Source organism: Suricata suricatta, chromosome 2 (assembly GCF_006229205.1).
Source record: "Suricata suricatta isolate VVHF042 chromosome 2, meerkat_22Aug2017_6uvM2_HiC, whole genome shotgun sequence".
In the NCBI taxonomy this organism is placed as follows: domain Eukaryota; kingdom Metazoa; phylum Chordata; class Mammalia; order Carnivora; family Herpestidae; genus Suricata; species Suricata suricatta.
Genome location: NC_043701.1, coordinates 98,782,730 through 98,804,771, shown reverse-complemented (window position 1 = coordinate 98,804,771; position 22,042 = coordinate 98,782,730). Strand labels below are relative to the sequence as shown.

The window sequence follows — 22,042 nt, the reverse complement described above, 5'->3', positions numbered from 1 at the left end:
CAGTGTGTTGTACTAGGAAGAAAAGAGTCCTCAAAGATTATTGGGGTTGTGTTAAAAAGACTCAGAAGATAAATTAAGGATTCCCATGAGCTAAACATAGGGCAATTTAAACATCAAAAAGAATAATAACTGGAGGCACCTAGGTGGCTCTGTCATTTAAGTGCCTGACTCGATTTCAGCTCAGGTCATGTTACAGTTGTGAGATCAAGCCCTGTGTCAGGCTTGAGCTGAGCATGGAGCCTCCTTAGGATTCTCTCTCTCTCAAAATATATAAACATTAAAAAAGAAGTAATATCTGTATTTCAGGGGACTTTAAACACAGTGGTTTGACTGTATATATTCAGGGAATAAACCCTAAGGACAAAAAAAACCCATCTCATGGTAATGACACCCAGCAGCCTTGGTATATTTGCTCTCACACTGCTGTGTGTGTACTGTGGGATAAAGCAAATGAGTGATTATGTGATTATTTTAAGTCTAACATTCCCCGTGTTTTTGAGAACTGGGATACTCGTGTAGGAAATGGAGATATACATATAAAAGAGGTTAAATAAAAACCTTTTAATTCTGAATCTGAATGGGAAGTATCATGACATAGTTTGCTTCAGACATACAACAGAAAAACATGTAGCCTAGCTCTGTCTACCTGAAAGGTAGAGACAGAAATAATGATCAATCTAGTGACAATGTACACCCCTGGTAGTATGGTCTTAAAACACCACTTACCCTAAAAGGAACCAGAGCTTCTTGAAGAAACAGCTAATACCCAGCCCAGAACAGGAAATGTACAAGAGGAGCGTGGAATACCTGTCATACCAGATAGCAAGGAAGCTACTTGAGGCTAGTGGGCTCATGAAATAAGGTCTCACGGGCCAACTTGAATTAGCTCCTAGTGGTTAGAGATGTGACAATTTGAGCATCAGTAGGAATTATAACTGCAACAGAGTAACCTCATCAAAAGCTCATATCATATGCTCAAAATGAAACTAAATAACAGTATGAACCTCATTTGATCACCTGTTATATTTGCAGGCTCTTATGAACAAATCCACTATTCTGAAAACAGAGCCATAAAAAGGAATGTATCAACATATACCCTGACCTTCCTATCTGAACTCTATTTCAGAGTAATCAACTAGTTGATAAGGAAAATTTATTTCTTAGAACTCTAGTTTATAAATTCATAAAGAATGACAAACTCTGAATATTACAATTTTATAATCCCTAAAATAAGTAATCAAGGTAAAGATGAATAAAACTTGCTGAAATCATTAGATAAAAAACTACTTCTTTATAGATCAGGCTAAGGACATTTGAACTCACTGAATATTTTTATCACAAAAAGAGAACCTTTCATATGCCTCGTAATGTAACAAAACAAGAAGTATCACTTATTAATTATTCTTGGGAAATAAAAGTGAACCTATATCTGATCAAGCCTCTATCAGTTCACATGAAATGCAAGGGGTAGAGGGAAATGACACAATGGGGACAGAACTGGTGAAATTCTAGACTCCGGAGCGCTCTGTAGGATAACTGACTCCTTTTTTTTTGAACAAGTAAATTAGAAGGTTACAAGAGAGGAAAGGGAGGGAAGCAGTGAGAAATTACAGATTAGAAGGGAGTAAAGTGACATCTGCTTCCAGTCTAATAACAGATATTAGACTAACCCTCTCGTCTGACAATGAAAACAGAGAGAATGTATGGAAAAACAGTTTTTAAGATCTCATGCATGAGCCAATGAAAGACTGGTAACTCAGAGAAACAGAGAACAAATCAAGTGAGACCTACGACCACCTCAGCTTACTGTCCTGAAAGACTTTCTAGGCTTCAGCACACACGGTAGAGCCCAGGAGACGACTCCACACTCCAAGTTGGGACACAGCTGGGAGCCCAGGGAAACCAAAGGGGTAAGCATTCTCAGGACTGACTACCTGAAGAGAGCAGCAGCACGGAGAGAGAACTTCAGACACTTGCAAAGCCCGACCCCCTTCCAGCATTCAGTTATATACCACTTAGGGCAGTGTAATCCTACCTGAGGCCACCAAAGAACCACCAGAAAAAGGGAGAGGTATTCAAGCTGAGCCAGGAACAGGACCTCTTCTCATCAGGGAGAACAGAAAACCTCGATGTACAAGCCACTTGGAAGAGTCCTCAAAAGGTCTTGCCTCACAGGCGGATAATAACTGCTCACACACAGATCAAGAAATGTTCTGGTCTTACCTAACACACTTTAAAAGCAAGACCTGAAAGGAACAAACTGTTTCCCAACAAGTGCATCTCAGAACAAAGCTCACAATGTCTGAAAGCAGCAGGAAAATATGGCCAGTGTGAGAAGAAATTCAAGTCAAAACTGATCCAGAACTGACACAAATGTCAGAATTAGTATACAATGACATGAAAGCATTTATTATAACTATATTTCAGATATTAAAAAACTGAAGTGGAGATGTAGAGAAACCTGAAAAAGAACAAAGAAGCTAACACTATATGATTTCAAGGCTTATCGGCAACTGTGGGAAGAGGTAGATGCAGTGGGAAGGACGGATTCTGACGGGGCACAAGGACATCTTCAGAGGTAATGAACATGTCTATTATCCTCACTGTGATGGCTTCATGGGTGTATACATACGCCCAGACTTACCAAGTGGTACACTTTTCGTATGTAAAGTTTATTGTCAGTTATACCTTGATTAAACTGCAGGAGGGGTGGGAGGAAAAATTTAGAAGACATCAAGTAAATGAAATATGTTGATCTTGCTTGGATCTGATTTGAAATCAACATTCAAATATGGATGGTATATGTGATGATATTAAAGATTGCTCTCAGGGCTCCTGGGTGGCTCGGTCGGTTGAGCATCCAACTTCAGCTCAAGTCATGATCTTACAGTTTATGGGTTTGAGCCCCGTATCAGGCTCTGTGCTGACAGCATGCAGCTTGCTTTAGATTCTCTGTCTCCGTCTCTCCCCAACTTGTGCTCTCTCTCCCCAAAATAAATAAATGTTAAATAAAAAGAAGTTGCTCTTATTAATTTTTTTGTGTTAATGGCATTATGGTTATGTTTAAAACATCTTTATTTTTTAGAGATAGATACTGAGGTACTTACTGTTGACATATCAAAGGTTTGCTTTAAAATAATTCAAGTAAGGGAGAAAATGAAGAGAGGTCTAACTGGAACCCAAATGGCCATGTATTATTGAAGCTAGGTGAAGAGCATACAGGAGTTCATTTTTTTCCTCCTTTGTATATATTTTAAATTTCCCATAATATGAAAAGAGAGAGAAGGAAAACAAAGAAAACATGTAACAAAAACTAAAAGTCAGAACCTACTACCAGTAGTAAACCTTACAATGAATATGCTTATTAATGGGTCTTGGAGCCCCTTTTCCTCACTGGTAAAATGAAAGCTGGATTAATATGCATATTTTAGTACTGTTCCATTTCATTTACATAGAGAAAGCAAACTTATGTTTTATTTATTTATTTTTAAGTTATTTGAGAGAGAGAAAGAGACAGAGAAAGAACCAATGGGAGAGGGGCAGTGGGAGAGGGGGACAGAGGATCCAAAGCAGGTTCTGTGCTATCAGCACAGATCCCAATGTGGGGCTCAAACCCACAAACCATGAGATCATGACCTGAGCTGAAGTCAGATGCTTAAGCGACTGAACCACCCAAGCTTGTGTTTTAAAATAAAATAAACAATGATTTTTAAGTAAAAGCCACACTGTCCTAGATCCTAGCTATATCTCATGAATGCATTTTTATTCTGTAATATATCATATAGTATATTTATTTGTGACTATGATTAGAATTAAACATGTCAAAAGAAAAAATCTTAGGAATAAAATAATATTGTTAGCCTGAAAAGAACTGCTCACCGTCAAAAGCTTAGTAGTGATCCCCGCATCCACCACTGCCTTGTGCATGGCACGTAATGTGTCTAGTTCTGGAGCAGCAATAAACACAACATAGGGCATGAACTCGGATGTCCTCAGCACTTTCAGGGCCTGTGTCGAAGAACAAATACAAACCAAGTTAGATGGGATTAGAATTTGTTTTACGTCATTCTTTATACTAAATGCTAAATAATCAAAGTCTATCTGCTCTATCAGTAAGGATTAAGGATGTAAATTAATACTTGCCCTCTTCTATCCTTTTGATTCCACACAGTACTTTCCTAAAATAGTGATCCGTTAACTGTGTTCTGACCTCAGTCATCCTTTTAAATTAAACTCTTTAATCCCTTTAAACAAAGGAAAGTAATCCAAAAATCATCAAGGATGATGTAAATGCTTTATATATATGCTACTTGTAGAATTCTGTTAATATTGAAAAGGCAGAAGTAATCTCAATGCCTATTGAGAGTGGTATATAAATTAATATACATTTGTACTGTGAAACACTATGTAAGTATAAAGAACTAAAAACAGAATCTCTCCACTAACTGATATGAAAAAGATTTAAGAGATACTGTTTAATGAAAAAAGGCTAAAGAATCTGTACAGAATTTCCTATTAATATAAAAAAATGGCCCACTGAAATTACAGCTGTATCTGTATTTTAGGCATATAAAATGACAAAGATACATATTGAACTATTAATAATTTTCACTGAGTAGGGAGGTTAGGTTGGGTTGAATCTGGAGGGGTGGGAAGGGGCCAGTGAGAGGGACAGAGAATGAGAATGAAGAGATTGTTTTGTGTGTGCTGGGTGGGAAGAGGTGTGACTTTAGTTTTTTATTCTTTATGTTGCAGCTTTGTTGAAAATTTAAAATTAACATTTCCTAACACATGCATTTATATATTACTTGAGTAAGTAAGTAAACACTAAACTTCTATCAAGTTCCACAGCTATCCAAGCCTGTTAGCTAACTGATCAGGAATTTATTTACTGAGCTACGGATGCATGATAAGGTTCTCAATCACAACCCTCACAATCTGAAAATGAAACCAAAACCAAAACCAAACCTCCACAGGAATTAAAATTTTAAAAACAGCTTTGGAATCCATGCAGCTTACTTGTGGGTTGACATCCAAAATGCAAGTTCGTCCTGTTTGGACAACTTCAAGAATAGAGTCAATTTTGGTTCCATAGAGATTTCCTTCATATTCTCCATGTTCCAAATATTTTCCAGCTTTAATATCTGCTTCCATCTCAGATCGTGACACAAATTTATATGCCTGACCATCTTTTTCATCTTCCCTGGGTTTCCGTGAAGTAACTAAAATAATGTTGAAAATTTACACAAAGAGATGCAGAGTATTAAAATTGAGACTAAAATGCACAAGGTAGCTTAGGATTTTTCCATTTAGTGCAGGGCTTGGCAAATTATGGCCTATGGCCAAATGTGTTCTACTTATTTTTGTAAACAAACTTTTCTTAGACTACAGCTAAGGCTCATTTGTTTTATTACACAATCATGTAGTAGTTGTGACAGAGAGTAGATGGCTCACCAAGCCTAAAAGATTTACTATGTGGTCCTAGAATTAAAAAGTTTGCTGATCCATGGGGTACCTGTGTGGCTCAGTCGGCTAAGTGTCCAACTTCAGCTCAGGTCATGATCTTGTGATAAGTGGGCTCAAGCCCTGCATCAGGCTCTGCACTGACAGTGTGGTCTGCTTGGGATCCTCTCCCTCTGCCCCTCCCTTGCTCTCACTCTCTCTCAAGATAAATAAACTTCAAAAAAAGTTTGCTGACCCTTGACCTATAGGACTATTTTGAGAGGTAGTCCCCCCATACACAATATATAGTTTTAAAAAAATGTGCTCTATAAAGTCAGCTTGAAACTCAGAATTATTTCCTAGAAGCAGAGCCCTAAACTTAAATTCTTAATTATAGTGAATCCTACTAAGTGTGAGGTATATTGTAGGTGAGTTCCAGCTGCCCCCAGCCCTCCCCTTCTCCTTAAAGGATATCAATTATATTCTTTCTTTACGCGTGAACATTTCCTAATTGCCCAACAAGTGAGCAAAATTCTATTTTTAGTTTGTATTATCAGTCTTCTGAAATGTAGTTTTACATGCAAATTATCCTTTTTCTCACCCTAACACCAAACTTTTCTTTGGGCTTCCTGCTTATTGATCTTCTGAAATGTTAATTGTTTTGCACCTTGGTGGTGGATATAGCCACACTTGATGTTACTATGTTCTATTAACTTACTCTACTTTAATCTAAAGTATTTTCTTCTGAGAGAATAACAGTGAATAGACCAAGTCAAAATTTAGAGGATCCTTTGGCCTGATATTTTAGAGTTCTGAATACTTCCAGGGATATAAACTCCTTTGCAACTTGGGCTAGTCTAGGGAAGGATATTCTCTTTCAAATTGTTGCAAAGATGCAGAGTTAAGTACTCTCTACCACTTTGTTAACACTAGTTTGGAAGAAGAAAAGTAATTTGTGCGTATATATTATTTTTCTAGTTTAGCCTTCGCCTGGTTTTGGCTAGATCATATATAAAAAACTATTCTTTTACTAATCAAGTACTTACATGTAGAATATTTGATGAGATCGTCAAGCACATGCAATTAAAAAGTAATTAAAAGGTGACAGTATTTTGACTATTTGTAATACACATAGCACATCAAGAAAAAACTGATAAGAACAGAATGAAGTTAAAATTCAAGCTCAATAATAAGGGCCTAATTCATAAATGAGGTCATTAGGTACAACAGGACTCCTGTTCTTCACCCATTGTTTTCTGGCTCAGGCTTGGAGGTGATTATCCCAGACAACTGTGTAGTAACTTAAAGATCTTCAAGATGCTATGATAGCATTTCATATTTAAAAATGTGTGGTATCTAAGGTTTCTGAAATTATTCACCAAAGGTAGTATGATAAAACTTCTAAGGCAATTTTAAACTTCTCAACTAAATACATACCAGGACTTAGCTCAACAGTTGTGAATGTAATTTCAGAAGAGTACTATTTTTGGTGAAGCTCTACAGTGAAACTGTATATGGAATGCACTACTTGAAATAAATATGTAGGTGCATATATTGCTCCCATTGCCACCTCCAATATGGTGAGGAAATCTTAATTCTTGGCAAAATGTTATTAGTTTACAAGTAAATATTAACTATAATCCCATTCTCTAGTGAAAACTCCAAACAAATCTAACAAATCCCAACAACAATATTGCCACATATTTAAGTCCCTTTTCATTTCTAGAACAGAAAAATTAGAACAGGGTGACTTTGCTACAAATGATCCCTTAGGCTTATATGCTAAGTAAACAAGTAATGTGGTTTCTTAGAATTTAATTATATGGCAAAATTCTAAATTTTTGCAGCTCCTGAAAACAATCAACAAAGTAACACATTGTTGTTGTTAATTAAGCTTAAGATGTTAATGTTAAACAGCAAACTTGATTCATAAGGTAGCCTATCCCTCTGGATCAATAATTTTTTTCTAAATTATCTTCAGATCATTGAATAACATGTGAGGAAAAATCAATTTAATATAATGCCAGCATTCACCTCCTTCCCTATGAGACTTCCTCATCCATACCACCAGACAATCTATATGTGTCAGAAATTAGGCAAACTTGTCATAATGTTTCAATGTTTCTTTTTTGTGTTGATTGAGATGTAAAAAAGAAAAAAAACTAAGCTAGATGCTATATAAATGTGAATGATTTTAAGAGAATTAAAACACATCTACATTAAATGAAGAAGTGAGAGTTAAGTTAATGTATGGATATACCTAAATCTTTCAGATTTGAAACTTTACTAAAATAGTAGTCTGAAGAAAGGTAAAATAGAACATCTTTCTGGAAATTAATTTGGCACTAGGAAATCAAGAAATTAAAATGGCCATCTAGTAGCTTTATATTTCAGATTTATGTATACACATTTTATCAGCTCTTATAAGAAAAATAACTATTCAAACTATATAAATGGGCAAAAACAGTATACTTCTATGCCTGAATATTAAGAAGCTATTAAGATTTTTTTTTTGTTTATCCAGGTAAAATAGACATAACATAAAATTGATCATTTAAAAAATTATTTTGTTTTTTATATATTTTTGAGAGACAGACAGAGACAGCACGAGCAGGGGAGGGTCAGAAGAGAGGGAGACACAGAATCGGAAGCAGGCTCCAGGCTCTGAGCTGTTAGCACAGAGCCCGACGTGGGGCTCGAACCCACAAATCGTGAGATCATGACCTGAGCTGAAGCTGGACACTCAACCGACTGAGCCACCCAGGTGCCCCCAAATTGATCATTTTAAACATTTTTAAATGTGCAATTTAATGGCAATAAGATATTATTGTGCAGTCATCACCACCACTATTCATTTTCCAGAACATCTTCATCATCTCAAACAGAAACTCCATGTCCATTAAACACTGACTTCCTGTTATGCTCTCTCCTCTAGGCTCTGGTAATTACTACTCCACTTTCTGTCTCTATGAATTTGATTATTCTAGGTATCTCATACAAAAATTGTACAATATCTGTCCTTTTGTGTCTGGCTTATTTCACTCAGCATAATGTTTTCAAGGTTCATCCATATGATAGCAGGGACCAGAATTTCAGTCTTTTTTAATGCTAAATAATAGTCCATTGTCTGTAACATATCACTTAGTTTACTCATTCATGAACTGATGGACATCTAAACTATTTCTATCTTTTGGTTATTGTAAATAATGCAATGAACATTCATGTATAAATATCTTAGTCCCTACTTTCAATACTTTTGGGTGTATATCTATAAGCTAAATTGCTAGATCATATGGCAATTCTACGTTTATTTTTCTGAGGAGTAGCTATATTGTTTTCCACAGCAGATAACACCATTTTACAGTCTCCTCAGTAACAAACATTCTAATATCTCTACATCTTTCCCAGTACTTATCTTTTTTTAAAAATATATAATATGATCCCATAATGAGTATAAAGTGATATGTCATTGGGGTTTTGATTTGTATTTCCCTAATAATTAGTGATGCTCAGCATCTTTTTATGTGCTTACTGGCCATTTGTATATCTTTTTTGGAGAATTTTCTATTCAAGTTCTTTGCCCAATTCAGAATTAGTTTGTTTGCTTTTTGTTGTTGTCGGATTAATATTTACAAAATATATATTCACAAAATATTATATATACACACACATATCTAATGACTTGTGGGAAAAAGCTCATGATATAATGGTTGTTCACTCATTCATTCATTCATCAAATATTTGTTGGGTGTATGCTATGTGCCAGACCCTATTCTAGACTCTGGGTTTAAAGCAGCACAAAAGACAGAGCAGTGCTGTGTTCTCATGCGACATATTCTTGAATGTGAAGACAGGTGAATAGTCAAATAACAAATGAGAACTTAAGTGCTGAAACACAACCACTAAATACTGGGGAGACTACTTTAGATTGAATGGTCAGTAAAGGCCTCTGAGAAGATGAAATCTGAATAACAAGTAAAATTCAAGCATTTGAAGATCTGGGAGGCAGTGTTCCAAGCTGAAGGATCAACAAGAACAAAAAGGTGTGAATGATAAGTTTGGGGAATTTGAAGAAAAGAAAGAACAGTGTGAAAAATGTAAAAAACAGGGAAAAATGAAAGCGAATTTTATATATAAATACGGTCACAATTCTGTGATTATAAGTTATTTTAGTTGTGTTCTCTATATTTATAAGCAAGATGCTGAATAAGACTTTTATTTTGTAGTCTCACAGTATCCCTCAAGTCCCAAGTAGATGCTGAAATGCCAAGGATCTATAGCCTCCTCTTTCAGAGTTTACCAAAAAGTGGCCAACATTGTCCTAGGATCATCTGCCCACCTGCCTCTATCTACTATATACTCAGAAAGGAGTCACTGAGATGATGAATCACAGGTTCAGGGCAGAATGCTTTGTTTCCTTCTCCTTAACCCCACGGTAAAACGGTCCTCCCTGGAGAACACATCGTAGCAGCGGAGTGATCCACCATCTGGCAAAGCAAGCATGAGCTTCCTGTGGGCTGCGTGTGTAGGGGTGTGTGTGTATTCAAGAGATAGCCTGGCTTGAACTGTTCTGAAGGTATCCTGCACAGAAGAAAGACAAAATGAAGGGTAGAGAACAAAGCAAAAGAGAACATGAGATGTGGGAATGGAGCTTGGCATGAGTCTCATGCCTGGCCAGGGAATTTAAAAGTATGGAGGTCTCTAGAGAGTCTCCAAAGAACCTACCTACAAATAGGCCTCAAGGAAGAGAGTACTCAGACGTTTGTGACATAAAGAACTTCAGTCTCCAAAAGGCAAGATTTTATATGACAGCCTTTTATGCTCACTTCTTTTGCCCTGACCCTGAAAACCAGAAGCAGCAGAGCAGGATATGAAGGGAGAATAACAGAACAAACTATACCCTTCCCTTTACATTGTAGGTCCTAAGCCAAGGGTCAGGAAGGAGTTGTAAGGGAGGAAAAACATATAGTGAATTGGATGCAACACTGAAGTTTTGAATTGGAGTAGCCTTTTTTTTTTAATACATAAAATAAAGTCTGATTTAACAAAATGACACAGTTCTTATAACTGAAAGTTATAACTAGAAAGTTACAGAATCTCCTAGGGAGCTGAAGGAAAAGAAGAAAGAAGATCTGCTACAGCATGTATGAAGTTAGTGACTGGATAAAAATAAAGCTCTTTCCTGTCTGTACTCCCAAAGAGCTCAGCCATCCAACAAACCAGTTAGTTATACACCTCCCAGAAAAAAATTAGTTGAGTGACCTAACTGTAAAGATACTCAGAAATTGAATGCGTGTTCAAATAACATGAGAAGGGATTTTAGTGGACTGATAGTGGTTTCCCCAAATTCAGGAAAAGGTTTTAAATTAATGAATTATTGATGGATGCTAAAATAATTGGGTAAAAGTTTACTGAGGAGAATACTTATACTGTTTCAAAGTATCTTTGAACAGATTACTTATTAATAACAAATGGAAGAAAAGTTACCTTTTACACTGAAGAAATCTATCAGACATCACCTAAATCAATAATCAAAGTCAGTATCATCAGTAATGGGACATACTGACAAGATGTACCTCCTGATGTGATGTTCAGAGGATAAAACATGACTTCTGTTTTTCTAGTAATAGTAATGCATGACCAGAACCTAATCACAGGGAAACAATCAGGTGAACTCATAGTGAGGATCATTTATATTAAATGGATAAAAGACTCCAATGAAAAGGCAGAGACGGGAAGAATGGATTAAAACAAATAAACAAAAACCATGATCCAGCTATATGCTGTCTCCAAAAGACATCCTTTAGATTCAAAGACATGAATAAGTGGAAAGTAAAAAAAAAAAAAAAAAAAAAAGGAAAAATGTCCCAAACAGTAACATATAGACCTGAGGTGGCTATACGTATGCCACACAAAATAAACCTAAAGACAAAGACTATTACCAGAGACAAAGAAGAACATTTTATAATGATAAAAGTGTGAATCCATCAAAAAGGTTTTAAAATTACAAACATAAACATCTAACGACAAACTTCCCAAAATACATGCTGCAAAAACTGACAGAACTGAAGGGAGAAATAGTTAAGTCAATAATAATACCTGGAGACTTCAATACCACACTTTCAATAATGGATAGAATAGGCAGAAGATCAACAAGGAAATAAAAGTCTCAAATAATACTATATTACAGACATGTGTAAACACTCTACCCATAGACAGCAGAATACACATTCTTCCCAAGTGGACCTGGAACATTCTCCAAAACAGACTGTACCTGCGGTTATAAAGCCTGTCTCAATGAATTTTAAAAAAGTAAAATAATACACTATTTTCTGACTACAGTGGCATGAATTGGAAAACAGTAACAGAAGAAATTTGGGAAATTCAACATACATGGAAATTAAACAATATGCTCCTCAACAACCAATAGGTCAAATAGGAAATCACAAGTGTAATTAGAAAATACTCTGATGGGGTGCCTGGTGGGGCTCAGTCAGTTAAGCATCCAGCTTCAGCTCAGGTTATGATCTCACGGTTTGTGCGTTTGAACCCTGTGTTGGGCTCTGTACTGACAGCTCAGAGCCTGGAGCCTGTCTTCGGATTCTGTGTCTCCCTCTCTTTCTGACCCTTCCCTGCTCATGCTGTCTCTCTCGTGCTCAATACATAAATATATAAAACATTAAAAAATTTTAAAAAAGAAAATGGAAAAAGAGCAAACTAAACCCAAAATAAGAAAGAAATAATAAGGACTATCACAAAAATTAATGAAATAGAGAACAGAAAACCAATATAGAAAATCAACAAATGTTGGTTTAATGAAAAGAACACTGAAATTAATAAACCTTTGGAAAGACTGACCAAGAAGAGCGGAATGGAATTACTGAAATCAGGAATAAAAGATTGGATGCTGCAGAAATTCTGAAACTGATTAAACAGAAATAGAAAATCTGAGGAGGCCTATAACAAATAACAAGATTGAACCAGTAGTCAAAATGTCCTACAAAAATAACCCCAGGCTGGCTCCAAGGGTAAAGTCTACGAAACATTTAAAGAAGAATTAACATTAATCCCTTACCAACACTTTCAAAAAAATAGAAGAAAAAGGAGCACTTCTCAACCCAATATAGGAGTCCAGAATTATAATTATCAATATTACCCAATATCATGAGAAATGAAATCTACAGACCAGTATCTTTTATGAATATAGGTGCACAAATACTCAACAAAATACTAGCAAACAGACTCTGGAAGGATATAAAAAGGATTACACACTACAACTAAATGGGATTTACCCCAGGAACACAATTAATGTAAAAGATGAAAAACCAAAAATCATATTATTGTCTCAATAAACAAAGAATAAACGTTTGGCAAAATCCAGTATCTTCTCATGAGAAAAAAAATCAATAAACTAGGAATAGAAGAGAATTTCTCCAACCTGAAGAAGGTTATCTGCAAAAAACCCAGAGCTAACATCATACTTAGTGATGAGAGACTGAATGGTATCCCTCTAGGATCATGAACAAAATAAGAATGTCCACTTTTGCCATTTCTATTCCATACTGCACTCGAGGTTCTCATCAGGAAAATTAGACAAGAAAACTAAATAAATGACAGTTTAAAGGAATAAGGAACACTATATTTGTGGATGACATAATCTTGTATATAGAAAATCCTGAGAAATTTGCAAAAAAAATTATAATTAATGAGTTCAGCAAGGTTGAAGGATACAAAATTAATGCACAAAAATCAGTTGCATTTCTATATACTTGTGATAAACAATTTGAAAAGGAAGTTAGAAAAATTACTTTTTATAGAATCAAAAAGATTAAAATACTTAGGAATAATTTGACAAAAGAAGCGTAAGACTTGTACACTGAAAATTACTAATATCACTGAAAGAAATTAAAAGAAGAATAAGCTAAAGTGTTTATAGAGCTATGCCCAGAACGCTGAAGAGACTGCGGACTTTGAAGCAAGAAGCTAAAAATTGGAGGTGGGGGTAGAACTACGCATTCGGAGGTCAATCCACACCCTCCCCCATCTACCTTGTTAGAGAGCACTCTCAGCTGAGGGACATCTGAAAACTCTTCTCTGTAAAATCTAACAGCTCCCCCCAAAAATATCTTATGCCCACCTTTTGATTCCCCCTCAAAACAGCTGATCTCCTTGGCTATCTAATAAAGCTGTCATTTGCCAAGACTTGCTCAAGTACATAGAGCTTCCAACCAATTTTAACACTTACTTTTAAGTATGATGTTCAGCCAATGATCCGTATGTAAAGGAAAAAATCCTCTAGCATAAAAGGGGAAACACACACAAACATACCATAAACAGAAAAGGTAACCTGGAGGAAAGCAGAGATATTTAGTCCACAGAAAAACTAAAAAAACCCAACATGCTCTTTACTATTCTTAGAAAAGAAAAAAACCAACTGAGGCGCCTGGGGGGCTCAGTTGGTTGAGCGTCTGGCTTCGGCTGAGGTCATGATCTCATGGTCTGCAGATTCGAGCCCTGTGTTGAAGTCTGTGCTGACAGCTCAGAGCCTGCAGCCTGCTTCAGATTCTGTCTCCCTCTCTCTCTGACCCTCCCTTACTTGTGTCTCTCTCTGCTTCTCAAAAATAAAGACATTTTAAAAAATTTAAAAAATGATTAAAAATATGCTAATTTACTATTCTTAGAGATACATAAGATATAGCTTCTACAAACAGACAATGCTGTGGAAAAAACAACAAAGAAACAAAATTCTAAAATGAAAAATATGATTACTTTTGATAAAACACTGATGAAACAGAATAAAGAACTCAAGTAATCTTTTAAAGAGTAGAATAAAAAGATAAAGGGATAGACAACATGAGAGAGAGAGAGAAAGAGAGAGAGAGAGGGAAGGAGGGAGGGAGGGAGGGTGAGAGGGAGGGGGAGAGAGAGATAGGAATCCAGGATGTTTCAGCTAACAGAAACTCTAACAGAAATTCTAGAAAATGTGAACAGAGAAAACACAGACAAATCATAAAGAAATAATAATTTCCCAGAATTGAGGGACATGAGTCTCTACTCTGAAGAGCCCACTAATCATCAGCACAATGAATAAAAAAAGAGGTACACAAAGGCACATCATTATTAAATTTCAAAATACTGACAAACAACAGAATGAAACAAAGAAAAGACCCTGCATATCTGTGAAAGAAAAATCAGGCCATGTATGAATGAACAAGAATTACAATGGCACTGAACTTCATAGAACTGGATTCAAGAGTAACATCTTTTGAGTTTTACAATCTAGAATTCATATTCTCAGCTAAACAATCAAAAAGAGAACAGAAAATATACATCTTCAAATACAAAGAGAAATTATACCCCACACACAATAAGAGGATGTGTCCCAGCAAAACAAGGTTGCTGTCAACCGGGTGACAAAGGGAAGCGCTCCTGCACTAACGGAGGGTCAGCCAGAATGGAGAGCGTGCAGTCCTCACCAAAGCAGGAAGACCTATGGTCCTGAGACAGAAATCTCCAGAAAAATAAATATGACTTACAGGATGAGTCTGCAGTTTAAAACAAATTTGTACATATACGTGCAAAAAAATCAAGGTAAAGACAGGAAGAGAAAAAGAATTCCAGCAACTGTTGGATGGAAGGAGAAAAATGCTGTGCTAGAAAATAAAATGCAATGAACTGAAACTAGGCCTATTTTTATATTGGGAAGAGAGTCAGGAAGTCAATAGATAAGGCCTACACTGGATAATCTAAGAAACTGCAGAATGATGACATTATTAAGAAATGTAGAAGACCCCAAATAAATAGCAACAAACATGAAAAACAACTTTCTGGTAAGTATGCCAAAGGGGGAATACAGCAAGACTGGCAGTTATTTATTCTATTACGTATCTTTAAGAACTACCTGATTAAAATACTATACATATATTAACTAGATAAAAATGAAAAATAAAATACTCTAAAATATTTAAAATACTTTGGTCACACTGAGGTTTTTATTTTCTTAACTATTTAATCAGTATTTTTCTGAATTTAGTGATTTAAAGTGCTTACAATGGAATCCAAAGGCTTACCCCAAAGAGATTACAAATAGTACATGGTTACTCCCCCAACCAATCCCTAAGATTTTCAGCAATAAGATCACTCACTGAAAATTAAACCTCAAAACATACTACATGTAAGTAGAGAAACACGAAAATTCATCACAAAGAGACGGAGTGACATTAGGCTAAGCATTAACCAGAACAGCTTAATGGCATTAAAATACCTTAAGGAAATACTGTTAATCAAAAGGGGGCCTGGTCAGCAAAAGCAGCACAGAAAGGGGAGTTACATAAGGTGAGGCTGGCTTGTCTCCCACGTTGTTCAGAGGAAAGAGCATGTGAATTCCCACATGTAAAGGCCCACACATATCCAAAATAAAGACAAATGTATATTCGTTCTTATAATAAGGCTATGACATCATCTAACTCCGATGTGATTCCATTCTTATCAAGCATATTTCTGACATTATTTAACTTTCAATATGCAAATATGCAAATAGGGAATAAACGCAAAGATGATAAAATGAATGCTTGGCTCATGTAATGGTTATACCTCCCCCATCAGTGTTTTTATTTTATACGCAACCTTTATAACCTTAACTAATGCTGCCTGCTCTGGAAGATTCTTGCTGTTGATGTGCTATCAAAAAATCAGGTTTATGATCTTGCAGGACAGGGCTACAAGCGAAAATGCACAAATTCACAAAGGAATTGCCACACTGGAAGTGTCTGAGGATACAAGTTTCCCTCTTTTCTTTATGCTAAAATGGGTAAAAAATAGAACTTTTCAGATACACATCAGTGGTACAAGAAAATACAAAGTGAATGCTGACTTTGCCACAACTTCTAGTACTTGCGTTTAACTAACATTTCTGGACTCAGGAGTTTGGAGAAACAACTGCCATGAGGCAGCAAGCCAACAGGGCTACAGCGTTATTTCAAGACAGCTGTAGAGTCACTGAGTTTTTCAGTATCTTCTATTTGCTTTTCTATTTTCTAAATAAAAAATTATTTAGAAAAAAAATCTGTTCCACCTACTCTTTGAAACAGCAAAGAAAAAGAGAAAACTTACATGGCACTGTGGTTCCAAATCTAGTGGGATTCAACACTATGAACCTGTTTTTCAAGCTTCTTCGCCCCACACCTTGTGCTCCGATCAATACTAATGTCTTTCTCTGGAAGGGAGGCATTTTGGCCACCTCCTCATATATCTGGATTTCATGACGATCAAATTCTAAGTGAAAAATGAAATGGAAAATTGTCATATTCACTTACCTTTGAGATGGATGATAAACTTCTGCAATTCTGTCCAGTAAGGGCTAGGTTGTCTCGACAAGTAAGTATCACTCCAACTGCATTGACTTAGTATTGATTTGTTGTTGTAAATTTGGTAAAGTACAATAAATTATTTTCGATCTTGGTTTAAACATCTGTTTCTGTCCATTTGCCCTTAAAAATTTGGCTAAGGAAGCTAGAAAAATGCCATGTTTTATATTCATCATATATCTGTCCATTAAAACATTTCTTACAAATTTGTCATAGAAATAATTCTTTTAATATATACAGTCAAACTGCAAATTATCTTTTATAATCTGTTAAGGCAAAAAGTGTGTATCAGATAAAAAGGACAGTGGTATAACTAGTGTGGCTGCTTAAATAAGCCCCATAGAATGAGGATGGCCTTCCAATAATATAAAAGAACAAATACCATATGCTGACTCAGCAAATACCAGTTTGATTAACAAAATGCAAACAAATATATTGATAATCAATATGAAGTATGTACAAAATAAAATTTTGGATCCAAACTATTTTCAGTCAAAATACACTCCAAAATTAAATCTTAGTCAATGGGAAAATTACAAGGTTTCTATTTTGCAAGAAAGCTTTAAGGACATATATTTAATAAATAATAAGGCCAAAGTGAACTTAAAATAGTATCTTACCTGGTTATTAGGATTATAAATCTTGATCTATAATAACAACACTTCTTCCTTAGGTTATTATCCTAACAACAACTTTATTTGCACAATTTCTCCACAATACACTAAACCAACATTGAGAAAAATCTCTTTTCCCTCATTTTATTATTATTATTTTTCCCTTTATAGTGTGCTATTTAGTTTAGTACCAGTAGAGAAGCAACACTGAGTCCAGCAAGTACTTTAAAAAAATTATCAATTCCTGGGGCGCCTGGATGGCTCAGTTGGTTAAGCTTCTGACTTTGGCTCAGGTCATGATCTCACGGTTTATGGGTTCACGCCCTGCATCAGGCTCTGTGCTGACAGCTCAGAGCCTGGAGCCTGTCTTTGGATTCTGTGACTCCCTCTCTCTGACCCTCCCCTGCTCACGCTATCTCAAAAATAAATAAAAACATTTAAAAAATTTTATAAATTCCTTTCAGAAGGCCTTTTCATTCAAAGAGCTGCATTTCACTCCTATCTGCCTCTATACCTGAAAAGAATAACTGTCATATATACCTTTAAGTCTAAAAGATTTGTTTGGTCTAGTACTGTTTTCCCAAAAGTATCATGGACAATGTTATGACAGAATAGAGTTGCCCTAAATCATAACTCTTTTATTATCTTCATAAAGGCATTTCTTTAGAAATGACATATAAATCACCATCAAAGTTCCTGAACAAAAAGTTTTAACATTGTTCCTTCAACTAATATAATCATAAATCCTAACCAATTCATCTCATTGTAAATTATACTCATAGAATAAAACACAGTGGTGACAGTATAAGTATACATAACAGAGATTTAAATCATGTCTCCCTATTATATTGAGCCATGTGTTCAAGTGACAGCCCCTGACAATTGGGTATTTATCTGAATTGGTTTCTTTTAAACTTATATATTTAGACTTTATGCCACATTAATTAATGATATAAAGCTATCTCACTTGGACTTCTCAAAAAGTACTTAAAACGTACCTGCATTTCTGGTTGTGAGATACATCATCTTTTTTTTCTTTTTGCTACTTATGGTTCCACAAAAAGGTCCTGAAAGATGACAAGGCACATTAATTTAAAACCGTGTGTCAGAATATGATAAAACTGCCCTATGGTATTCTATAGGGTGAAAGTGTTGTCCCTACAAAGCAGAAGGGGGCAGAAATGAGTTGAGCCACTGAATTCTGATACTCTACCAGCAGGTGGCAGAAAGGGATCAAAGAGTTTATTTTTGAGAGTTAGAATGGAGTAGAGGGGCTGGATTGATTTTAGATACGTTTTACATAAATTCATTTGCTGATTCAGAGGAAAGAGGCAAAGAAAGGTAACCACAAAGGACTACTTGTTACACACTGTGTTAAGCTCATCACCTGAATTGTCCCAGTCTCTTCTAACAAAAGCCTTTCTCTTCTCTTCCAGGAACTGGCTTGGGATGAGACCAGCGCTTCCTCCCTCTTTGACATGGCTAGCCTAGAATCAAATGAATGAATTGTATATCTCAGTGACCAAAGTTTGAAACTATATTCTAATAAATAGGACAATCAATAGTCAGTAAAAATATATCACATTTGCTCTTAAAAGTTGACCTTGCGATTTAAATCCATGGCACTGTCAGTTAAGATATTTAAACACTTAGCACTAAGGAATCAACTGGTGCCTAATCAATTTGCCATCTGATACTGAAATGTGGGGACCAAAATGCAAAGGTACATAGGATCTTTAACTTATGTCAACATTTTATTCATAATGCTAAGTTAGTCAAAGAATGGAAAGGATAAGAACTATTTTATTTCTTAATAGGACATTTCATTTAGCACCCTTAGTAAAGTATTCACTACCAACTGTAATCCTATGCACAATGGGGGGGAGAGGGAGAGAGGGAGGGGAAGAAGAGGAGGGGAGGGGAGGGGAGGGAAGATCTGAATATCTTAAATTTAAAATAGGTAAAATTACACTTACTGTCAAGAAACTAAGTTTTGGGGCACCTGGGTGGTTCAGTCAGTTGAGTGTCCGACTTCAGCTCAGGTCATGATCTTACAGTTTGTGAGTTTGAGCCCCGCATCAGGCTCTGTGCTGACAACTCAGAGCCTGGAGCCTGCTTTGGGTTCTGTGTCTCCCTCTCTCTCTGCCCCTCCCCTGCTCTCTCACACACACACACTCACTCTCTCTCTCTATCAAAAATAAATAAACATTAAAGAATTAAAAAAAAAAAAACAAAAAGAAACTAAGTTTTGAAATCCCAAAAAGGGCTATTTTAAAATAGCAGCTGAAGAACTGGCTGCTAGTGGCTTATCCCACAAAGTTAGTGTCTTTATCTTTATAAATAGCATTGAAAAATCTGGTATCATTTTTAGCAATTACCATCCTAAAAAACAGACTTAAAGTAATAGATTACCAAATTCCAAGAAGGGACTGAAATAATGGTGACAGTATGAGAAGACAGAACTGAAAGGGGGACAAGAAAAAAGTTTCCAGAAAGAGTTCAATAAAGGAAACAACCACAAAGTTTTTTTGATGAGAGTTCTAAGATTTTCTGTGGAAACCTCTCAAGATTACAGACCCTGTTTATCTTTTACTTCTCTCGCCTCAGTGCACTTGTACATAATAATGTCTTAATTTGAATTTAAGGACACATTAGTAAGATTGTTCTCATTATTCATTCCCCCCTTAGATGTGTAACTTACCAGAGTTAATGTGAGTTACTACTATCTCCATTTAATTTAGAGTTTAGAGGTAGGTCCTGGATCCCTTCCTCATATACCTTGCTTTTTAATGACTCTCAATTGTTCTGACAGTTTAAGGGATTTTAAACTTTCTGATTTGTCAGTTTCTCCAACATTGAATACTGTGGTTCTTAGCTGATGTAAACAATTACAAAAGCAGACTTATTATTCCTGCTAGAGATTTCTGAAAGCTGTTAGGGGAAAGGAAAAAGAACATGATCATACAGATCTTTAGAAAATGAAGTAGGGGGTGGGGTGCCTGGATGACTCAGTGGGATAAATGACCAACTCTTGATTTTTCAGCTCAGGTCAGGATTTCAGAGTTCCTGAGATTGTGAGATCAAGCCTTGCCTTGTGTCAGGCTCTGTGCTGAGAACATGGAACCTGCTTGGGATTCTCTCTCTCCCTCTTTCTCTCTGCCCCTCCCCTGCTCACACATACTCTCTCTCTCAAAATAAATAAACATTAAAAAGAAAAAAACAAAATCAAGTTGGGAAATACAGTGATAACACATCCCTTCCCACAGACACAGATTTCAACCAAGACCAACTAACACTGATCATAAAACAAACCTTCACTTCTCAATAACTGAGAACAGGTAGGAGAAATAGATTTAAGAGGTTAAGAAACTATGTTTTATTAGCCATGAATGTATATATGGAGAGATGACACAAGAGAGAGATGCTACTATCCACATAGTATAACACTTCTAGTTACAACAAACAAAAACAAACACTGAGGAGGGATGACCCCAAGTGAGCTGTTCTTGCCCAATATCATATTTTACTGCAGTTACTGATGTGGAAGAACCAACTGATCTGATCCTGAAACCAATGGAATATCTCCACAGGCTAATCAATCTTGCATTTATTAACAGCAACTCGCAAATCCCTCTCAACTTGATCATCTGTCCACAAAATTAGCAGCCATTGAAGCAGAAGCTGTTCGTGCAGGCAAAAATCACTGGAACAAATGCTAATACGTTCTTCCTGAATATTCAGCTATTGGCCAGATCTAAGATTGAAAATAAAAAAGCAGATGAGGAAATTATGAGAAGCATACTAACCTGCCACCAGTTTGGATCTTCTCTGTTTACAATTTGAAGAATTTCTCCTTTTGAAAACTTCAATCCTGCTTCTTTGCAGGGTATCAGGTTATCATTGTATGGATTATAATCGAAATGACATTTCACAAATACCTAAAATACATAGCACAATTTAAGATAGTATAGGCGTATCATTTGTCACTAGATTTTTGAAATCTTTTCCAAATAACTGTGATTTTATTGTAATTGACAATGTATTCAGTACTTCAACTAAAGAACTTGTTCCATTCAAGTAAAATAAATTTCTAGACATTAATACTTTGGTATCAGAAAAGAAAAAATAAGTATTAGTACAATTAAATTTTTGTTTCTATTTTAACTTCTAATCTTAAATCAACAGAGCTTGACAATCATTTTACTCCACCATTCTTATACTTTCCCTCAATCATTCCACATGATTTTTAAAATAATGCTACATAACTTTAAATGCAATTAAATGCTTTCTGATTAATATCCAGAAACAATATATGCAGCTGGTTTAAGGCATATATCTCAGATATATTAAGATCTTTTTTTTTTAGGACTGACTTTATGAAAGAGCCCTGAAACCAAAGTTAAACAATGAAAGTTCATGTTCAAGTCACCCCTGAAATACAGTTAGTAACTTAAAAAGATTTTTTTTAAACTTTCATCACTGGTAATATATAGTTTTTAGTTACACAGATTTACACTGGCCAAAATGAGGGTGGAAAATATTTTTGGAAATCATCATGTTCTAATTAAATAATTAGCATTAATTAATTGTAAGAAAAATACTGAAAAAGCCTTGAAAATA

At 35.6% G+C, this 22,042-nt stretch overlaps 1 protein-coding gene across 3 annotated transcripts in view; it reads right to left on the bottom strand.

The window, feature by feature from the left end:
* Nucleotides 1–22,042, bottom strand: part of MPP6 (membrane palmitoylated protein 6) — a 96,406-nt gene that overhangs the window by 3,220 nt on the left and 71,144 nt on the right. For all 3 annotated transcript variants that reach the window (XM_029930288.1, XM_029930308.1, XM_029930298.1), the window contains 6 exons: nucleotides 21,229–21,360; nucleotides 18,810–18,909; nucleotides 18,421–18,489; nucleotides 16,555–16,716; nucleotides 5,020–5,222; nucleotides 3,880–4,008 (listed from right to left, as the gene is read on the bottom strand). In XM_029930288.1, coding sequence (XP_029786148.1) covers nucleotides 3,880–4,008; nucleotides 5,020–5,222; nucleotides 16,555–16,716; nucleotides 18,421–18,489; nucleotides 18,810–18,909; nucleotides 21,229–21,360 — 795 coding nt within the window. The remainder of the gene's footprint in view (nucleotides 1–3,879; nucleotides 4,009–5,019; nucleotides 5,223–16,554; nucleotides 16,717–18,420; nucleotides 18,490–18,809; nucleotides 18,910–21,228; nucleotides 21,361–22,042) is intronic.